This window comes from Cydia splendana, chromosome 16, assembly GCF_910591565.1.
Source record: "Cydia splendana chromosome 16, ilCydSple1.2, whole genome shotgun sequence".
Taxonomy (NCBI): domain Eukaryota; kingdom Metazoa; phylum Arthropoda; class Insecta; order Lepidoptera; family Tortricidae; genus Cydia; species Cydia splendana.
In genome coordinates, this window is record NC_085975.1 from 12,418,521 (window position 1) to 12,427,401 (window position 8,881).

General features: G+C 38.0%; 1 protein-coding gene across 1 annotated transcript; it reads right to left on the reverse strand.

Annotated features, from left to right (window-relative positions):
• Positions 1 to 426: 426 nt before the first annotated feature.
• Positions 427 to 2,815, reverse strand: LOC134798299 (allergen Tha p 1-like). The gene is made up of 3 exons (XM_063770695.1): positions 2,759 to 2,815; positions 1,924 to 2,114; positions 427 to 1,366 (listed from the first exon to the last, which is right to left on the reverse strand). Exons 2-3 carry the CDS (start codon positions 2,105 to 2,107, stop codon positions 1,179 to 1,181), a joined length of 372 nt encoding a protein of 123 aa, XP_063626765.1. The 5' UTR covers positions 2,108 to 2,114; positions 2,759 to 2,815; the 3' UTR covers positions 427 to 1,178.
• Between the last annotated feature and the right edge of the window lie 6,066 nt (positions 2,816 to 8,881).

Sequence of the window (8,881 nt, forward strand, 5' to 3'; positions counted from 1 at the left end):
TGCTGTAGGAACTGGAAATGCTGACGAAGAACATAAAATCACACGTCATTTTGTTTGTGAAGTTGTTTTATTCATAAAAAATATATTATAGGATTTAAACAAACTTGCTGGAGCAGCCTAATATATAAGTACGAGCAAGTGGCCTTAATTTATAATAATTATGCTTGTTTTTGTACCCGCGCTATGATCTAATTAAAAAAAACCTTAACGAAACAGTTTGGGTTATTTATTTCCTCAAAAATATTGGCACAATGGATCTTGATATTCTTATTTAGTTCCGATATATGCAACTGAAAGTTAGCTTTTAAATAGCTAATAAGTCTTACTGACCAAAGTAGGCAAAAGCTATAGGTAAGCAAATAAACCAGTAAAACTTCAGACTTCACTTGTTGTGTTATGTCTTTAAATAAAAATAAAATATATCACTTGCAAAATATTCATTTATTTCAAATCGTAAACAAAAAACACACCTCCAAAATAAATAAACAAAAATAATTTAATAACTTAAAAAATACCTGTGATGTTCATAGTACAATTACTTTTCTATAATAACAAAGTTTCCATAGTTAAAAAAATAAACTTAAAACGCGGTGAAATGTTTTCAACGCCTTAGTTTCCCTTTAAGAGCAGTGCGTTTGGCACAATATACCTACTTTGCATTTCTGTACGTATTTTTCTAACACCTATTTGGTGAGGTAAATACTTTCCCCCTTATTCATATTTGTCCCTTTCCGACGTATTGGTATGATGGATAGGGACAAACGTTTTTTATCGGCCTGTCAACTTTAGTAAACGTTTATGAATTAGGGGGTTAGTCGCTGCACCTCAGTACGCAGCATGCTACGTCAACCCGAGACCAAAGTCTAAGCCCCTATTGACGTGGCAAACAGAATCAGTACAGCATGCAGTAGTATATCTATGTTGTCGACTTATTCTTTTTATGCTGTCAGGAAGGTATAGGTAATACGAGTATATATGAACAGATGTAGTACATATAATTATTTTCCATCATATTTTGACAAAACGTATGAACGACTGAACGTGTCTTGCTATTCCAGTCAGTCTCAATACAAAAAGTAGTTACTGAGGTTGACCGAAGTAGCATGACAAATACGAACATTTCCGATAAAATACGACGGTAAACAATTATGCAATACATCTGTATGTCTGCTTTGGCTCTAGTCAGATTCGTTGAGGAATTTGTTGAAGGTGTCATGGTACTCGTTGTTGGGGTCTTCCTTGGCGACCAGTTCCTTCCACAGCTCAGGCAGCTTGGCCTGGAAGCCCTTGGTCACAATTCGGATGAGGTGGCGTTGCTTCGGCGAGCATTTCGCACAGCTCGTCTTTAGGGCGTCAGGGATGAGTTCTGTAGAAATAAGGAATAGTAAGTTACGTAGGAGGTATTTTCTGTCAGTTCTGTCAAATAGGAACAATCTCATGGCACTCAGAATCAGTTGTTGTTATTATTATTGTCGAAGATCTACAAGTCAAAGCACAATGTTAAATGAAACTTATACAAGAAATCAATATTTTAAAAGTAGGTATTCAACAAATTTGTATGTGACAATTTTTTTGCAGTACCTACACGCCTAATATCCGCTAACCGCTTTAGATTCTATTGACAAACAGGCTGGAAAGCTTATTGAAGCTACGGGATTGGCAGATGCTAAACTGCAGAGCTTTGAACATCTATTATAACTTGGACCAGGTTAAGGATGACTCACGTTAGACCGGGCCGGGGCCAAGCCGGACCTTCGGGCGCTTCGTTTTCTATGTAAAGCACCACTTGATCACCGATCAGGCGTCATAGAAAATGACATGTCGGACGCCTCGGCCCTGGCACGGCCCGGTCTAGCGTGAGTCATCCTTTACTTATGACCTAGACATAAATAGTAGTTATATGTAGGTACTTAAGTAGCTTACTCTTAAAGTCGCTCCCCTCAGCCGTGCAAGGCCCCTTGTCTAAGAAGCAGTTGCCGTAGCTCTTCAGTAGACGCACGTTATCAACCAGTTCTTGTGCATCGAAGTTGTCATATCGAGTGCTGTAACCCTCATCAGGGCGCGCCGCCGCCAGCGCCAGTATGCACAACACTAGTACTACCTTCATGTTTTTACTGAAAAATAAAATGTAGTTAGGTACTTGTGCATTCGATTTCCAGGTACCTGGGCATTTTCACTTAAAAGTGTACCATTTACTTTTTTCTAAAATCCATCAACTTTTGGGTTATTTCTACTCAGCATCACGAGGACTATCGATTTAAAAAGAAAATAAAAGTGTCCCAAATAAAAATCAGTTTTGTAACGCATTTTCACATACCTCTTGTATGGACCGTTACAAAACTGACACCCAAAATTTGTATGAAAAAGTGGGGAGTCTTTTCTTTGTCTCATTCAATAGTAGGTACTCGTGATTCTGAATCTAAATAACCCAAAAGGTAAATGTACCTATTTTCTGAAAACCCCCACACGCTTATAAAGTCCATAATATTATTATCATTAAGCATTTTTAATTTACGTTGAGAGCAAAATACGCTGTAATTTATTTTAAATAATTGGGGTAAGTCTGATTTACCTCTTCAACTTTTTATTACATTTCAGAAACAATTGAGATCAGTGCCTAGCGGTTAAAGTATTTCTTTGTTGATTTGTCAAATAATTTTAGTGGATATCAAGAAAGGTATTCCTACTTTCACTAAAACTAGAAGTAAACAATTAAAAAAGCAACATCATACGAACTTTAAAATGAAAATTTACTTACCAGTAATAGATTGAATCCTGACCTATCAACTCCCCGTTTTATAGCACTACTGACCCAACAACCTACTTGGAAGCTTATATATTAAGCACTCAAGTAAATACCTGGCCAACTAAATTGATCGGCAAACGGAACGTGGGTAAATAAGGTAATGTTCCATTATCAAATGCTGACGCGGGATATCGGCTAAGTTATGTTATGGTACGTGTCAAGTACCGATACGGACGCAAATCTGCAAGGTTTGCATTTGCACCGACGTGATAATTGATATATATTTTGTGACACTAAACTTCTTAAAGGTTATTAGAGTTCTGTATGCTACAGAAAAGCAGCTACAGTTCAGTAGGGTTCCGTACCCGAATCGGAACCCGATTACTAAATGTACACTGTCCGCCCGTCCGTCCGTCTATCTGTTAGACTGTCCTACATGACAGAGGGTATAGCATAAACGTTATTGGTAGCGAAACATTGGTCGTTTTTCAATTTAATAAGTATACTTATAAGTACAATTTAGGTTCCTATTTCTACCATGATCGAAACAAATCAAAATATTATTTCGATCACTTTAAAACATAGGTACCTACTTATCAAAATACAATAATATGACAATAACAATAAGGAGATAAGGAGGAAAAGTATGATAATATTGATCATCAAGGCTCGTTGCCAGTTTCCAACAAAATCTCATGGCCGTTATTTATCAAGTACATACATACCTACCATTATATGATTCTCCGAATTCGTGTTGACTTTATTTTGACTGCGATAATTAAATAATCAAGAATAGCTTATGCGTGGCACAGTAGTAAACATGTTACGGAAGTTGAACAAAAAAAAATTATAACCCCGGAGCATTGAATTCTGGAGAACCAAAAAATTATAATTGATATTTATTATTAAGTAGATCTACAGAAAATTGTATTATTAGAAAGAAAATGTTTAAGGCGATATGATTCGACTCATCAACGAATCTGAGGGGGTGAGGTGCGCGGCAAACTGTGAAGCCCCGCCCGCGCGTCCCGCGACCCGCTCGCCGAGATCGTGAGCGCGCGCCGCGCACGGTAAACATAGCAGACGGGTCACAGTATAATGATCTTATGATGGCAGTATTTTAACTAGACCGGGAAATGGTCACGTTTTAGAGTTTTTATTGTATATGTACGTATGTATTTTTTGCATTGCGTATTTCTGATCATTTCATGTAGAATTATTATTTTTATATAGACATGTGTACTTATTATTGATCAGTAAAGAACGTTTTAATTTCATGGCAGCGTGTTCGAGTTAAAGTACCTAAAGGAAAGTAACAATTTTAAAGGAGACGGTCAATTAAGGGTTCTATTTATAAAGGTTATTAACCTTAATCAATAATTTTACTTTACAGATTCCTTTAACTCAATAACGCTGCCGTGAAATTAAAACGTTGTTACTTATCAGTAGTACTTATTTATAAGCTCTAAAAACAAAAAAAAAACAGTTTCAAAGTAAATTTCTGATAACTTTTTGTCAGTGCAAGCCTTATGGTTTCTTCTTGGCAACATTTTACATGAAAATGTTTTTGGTGGGTCTCATTATCACAATTACTTTTTCACCTCAGCAGCTCGAACAAGGGTACTTTGCTTCTTAAAAACAGTGAGCAAAATGCGATTTTGCTCACTGAGTGAGACAAAATGTCATTCAAGTGATCTTTATAGTCAAATGTCATTTCAACATGCGGGGTCTAATACAAGTTCGATATACTTGGGTTCTATTATCTCTGTCACTCTAGGTATGTTCTCACTGCTTAGGGTGAAAATTTTTGTGTACTACACGAGATCAAAGTTATTTACATCTCGTGCGCTTTTGAATCCCTTACTACGCTCAAGATTCTAAATTAGATTCACTCGCTACGCTCGTGAATCTATTATAGAATCTTTCGCTTGCACGGGACTCAAAATAAGCACTCGAAGAAATATCAAACTTTGATCTCTTGTTGTACAAATAACTATTGTTGCCTAACTTAATAAATTATTGTTTACAATACTTATCGACTTTATACCTACTTTAATGATCACACAATTTTAACGAAACAATGTTTTCAAGAAAATAATTCAATTAAGTGCGAGTCAAACTCGCGCACCGATGGTACCTACATTTTATTAAGTACATTATATATATATTTTTTAATTAAGTTGTAACTGACTCATCATCATCATCTCAGATAAGCCATAAGATGTCCACTGCTGAACATAGGCCTTCCCCTTGGACCTCCATTCCGGTCGGAAGCGACCCGCATCCAGCGTCTTCCGACGGCCTTAACAAGGTCGTCTGTCCATCTTGTGGGTGGACGTCCTACGCTGCGCTTGCTAGTCCGTGGTCTCCACTCGAGCACTTTTCGACACCATCGGCCATCTTCTCTGCGCGCAATGTGGCCTGCCCATATATATATATATATATATAACATTTTCAAGAAGTCTGGTCGCTTGTGGTGAAAAAAAAATGTATGGAGAACAGAGTGGCCAACTTTCTTAAAAATAGTTTATCTAATACTGATTCTAAAATGGTATCACACATGCTATTTACATTTCTACAAATAAAGATATGGCCTAGATGGTGTTTAAAGTGAAGTATGGTGCTAACTAGTAAAAAAAACAAAAGTGCGATTATCTCGAAAACCACGAAACTTTTACTAGACCTATAAGTGCATTTTCTGGACCAGCCTAAGCTGCCCTGTCGATGGTTAGAAGGTTGTCCATTAATTACTGGACATTCTGTATAGAGATGTAACTAACCCAAATCGATAGTCACAGCAAGCGATTACGATTGGATGGCACGTAGACTGAGGTATCGAATTGTGACGTATAATGAATTTTTATTTGCGATTTAAATAAAGCTAGAATTATATGGTTTTCGCGCAAGGCATTTAATACACCGACCGAGTAGGTCGCACCCATCGTCAAAATCTAAACTAACTGGGGATCTATTTTAAAGTTTATTTATGTTATTTCTGTGACAAATTTGTTGTCTGTTAGGTGACGATAAATATATCCATATTTACAGTTGATTATCCACCTTTTCCTTATTTTTATTAAAAGAAAAATTCATATCGATTTACTCGATTACGATTACTCGACTACCGATTCATAAAGGTGGTGTCCGGCTAGCCCTAAAATTAAAAAAAAGACGTAGAACGTAAACGTTCGTAGTGCAATTGTTTTCCTTTGTGATTTCGATGTGCGAGACATTTTACGTTGTATTGCTGTTGTGAGTGACAGATGTCAAATAACGCAAATAAATATGCACACAGTATATGTCGGTGACTTTAGTTCGTCTACGGATCTCCTCATTTCTGATTTGATCACGCAGAGAAACTCCGAGCATAGCCCTCTCCATAGCTCGTTGAGCGACTTTGAATTCTCAGATGAGGCCGATAGTGAAAGACCACGTAACTGACTGAATAACACAAAATATTAAAAAAAATTGTCTTATACCCGCCTTATTTTGAACTCCCTGTAATCACACCCCGTATTCCGCACCCTTCACAAATAATCTGATTTAGTAAAGTTTACTAAATGTTTTTTTTTATGATCTTGATCGCGTAATAATGTGTAAAACCCAAAATAGCGTCTTAAAACGTATTAAATTTTTTATAATGTGATCTTATTAAGCATTTATATGAGAAGAGCGACAAAATTTTACGATAGTTATTTATAATTTTTTTTTCGTTTTCAATAAAGAAGGAAGTTTGAGAAAATTTTGTTAATTAACAATTGCCTAAATAACTTTAAGATAAATTTCTACAAGTAGTACATTTATTGACATGTTTTAAATACACCATAATTTTTTTTTAATTTTCAATGAATATTTAATACCTTTAAAATTATATTGAATGTTACGTAATCGCTTTTTCACGCCGAAAATGAGGCGTGGAGGACTGTGTTCAGCGTTGAATAAAAAGTATAAATAATGGAGATACAGTCCTGCAAGTATATAATGTTGTATTGGAAATATCCTCCTCTTTAATAATATTAACTAGATTTTGCCCTGTGCGCGGGGCCCGAGGGCCCCGCGGTACGCGTGTTGTTTGCTGTTGGTGCTGTTGTTGACGTGTTGTTGTTACTGTTGTTTGTGCTGTTGTAACTATTAACCTAACCCACTTTTCTGGTAGCAGTCCGTTTCTGTAGGGTTCGCAGTTCTAACCTAACCTAACCCACTTTTCTGGTAGCAGTCCGTTCCTGTGAGGGTCGCAGTTCTAACCTAACCTAACCCACTTTTCTGGTAGCAGTCCGTTTCTGTGAGGGTCGCAGTTCTAACCTAACCTAACCCACATTGTTGGTAGCAGTCCATTCCTGCTGTTGTTATTGTTGTGTAGTAGTTTGTTTTCCAAAGGGAGAAATAAATAAAGTTGTACTTTTGATAGAAAGAAAAGATCCGCATGCGAGAACTTCATTCCCGTAGCTCGGCCTTCGGCCTCGCGTGCTTGGGAAATCGTAACTTTTCCTATTGGGTCGTGTTTCAGCTCCAACTTCCTCCACACGTGTGACGCTTCGGGCCTTCGGCCCAACGCGGAGCTCGGCCTTCGGCCTTCGCGAGCCTTGACGCTCCGCTTATCAAGAAAGTTGACTTTGTAGGACGTTTGGAGGAACTGCATTCACGCAGCTCGGCCTTCGGCCTCGCGTTTTGGGAGTCGGGGTGGAGGCTCCGGGCCTTCGGCCATCCACTGGGGTCGGCCTTTGGCCTCCCTGCCTGAAGCTCGCCCTTCGGGCTCGCTTAACACACTTTTTGTATGGGATTTTGCTTTGTTCGTCATTCCCGCAGCTCGGCCTTCGGCCTCGTCCAAAATTACTGGGGGTGGAGCATGCTTGGACATTCGAGATAAAGTTCCGGGCCTGACGGCCCTCCGCGGGGTCGGCCTTCGGCCTCCCAGCCTGAAGCTCGCCCTTCGGGCTCGCCTAACCTACTTGGAAATTTGAATTTGGCCCGTGTCCGCCGCCATTCTGGATTTTTCCAAAAATTTTTTTTCACATGGTAATTTTGGGCCCCCAAGCTCGCCGCATGTCAAATCTCAGCGCGCTCGGACCAACTTGAAAAAAATTAAAAAGAAGTCGGCCTGTTTGAAAATGTTTAAATGCAGTTTGTTTTGTCTTGGGGCCCTCTATGACATTTGATCGAGCACCCCCCACCCATCTCGCACCGTTTAAAAGTTGCCATACAAAATTAAAATGACCATTATTTCCGCCATCTTAGATTTTTTCCAAAAAATTTTTTTTTCATAGGAATCTAGAGGCCTTTATCTTTCGCCATGCCAAATCTCAGCGCGCTCGGGCCAACTTGAAAAAAATAAAAAATAAAGTCGGCCATTTTGAAAAAAATTAAATGCAGTTTGTATTGTCTTGGGGCCCTCTATGACATTTGGTCGAGCACCCTCCACCCATCTCGCACCGTAATATGAATACTTTTTGAGATATTGGGGAAATTAAAGATCTCTACTTTTTCCCCCTTTTTTTGCTTATAACTTTTGATATTTTGTGTGTGCCACTACACGCTTCGAATGCATTTTTCTAGGCATTATGACGAATCTAATGAGGTATCACACGTATTTTTAGGAGTATTATCTCTATTTTTCACCGTGTTCAGTTTCTCGAACAAGACTAATACAACCAAGCGCAAGATGAACTGCCTGTAGGCACCTTGAACTCTCAATTATATTTAATTCATGTCGACCGTGGTCAAATATTAAAATTAGTGATATGTATTTAGTTCTTAAATAATTGTATTGCGATATGCCTATTAGGGTAATTTTTTCAATTATTTCAATTTGGCATTTTATATTTATTTAAATTTATGATTATGATGATGAATTTGCACGCTTGACGGGCGTGGCGCGTTGCATGCGATCCAAAGCCGGGCGCCTTCGGCACCCTCATACTAAAAGCGTAACACTATACATATATTGTAACATCCCCATACTGTATCAATACAAATAAATAATTTCTGATTTTCAAAGGAGTCAAAGAGCACGAATTAATATAATCATTTTGCAGATCGGATGTAGGTATATCAGTAAAGGTGAAATTATATTATCTAGGAATATAATATTATTTACCTACATTGAAATTGGTTGCTGACCTAGTGAAAATACTGAAA

Excerpts from the sequence above, each read along its gene's own strand:
- LOC134798299 (XM_063770695.1), bottom strand. The coding sequence starts at position 2,107 with ATGAAGGTAGTACTAGTGTTGTGCATACTGGCGCTGGCGGCGGCGCGC. Across the intron at positions 1,367-1,923 it reads TGAGGGGAGCGACTTTAAGA|AACTCATCCCTGACGCCCTA; the intron begins GTAAGCTACTTA and ends TTATTTCTACAG.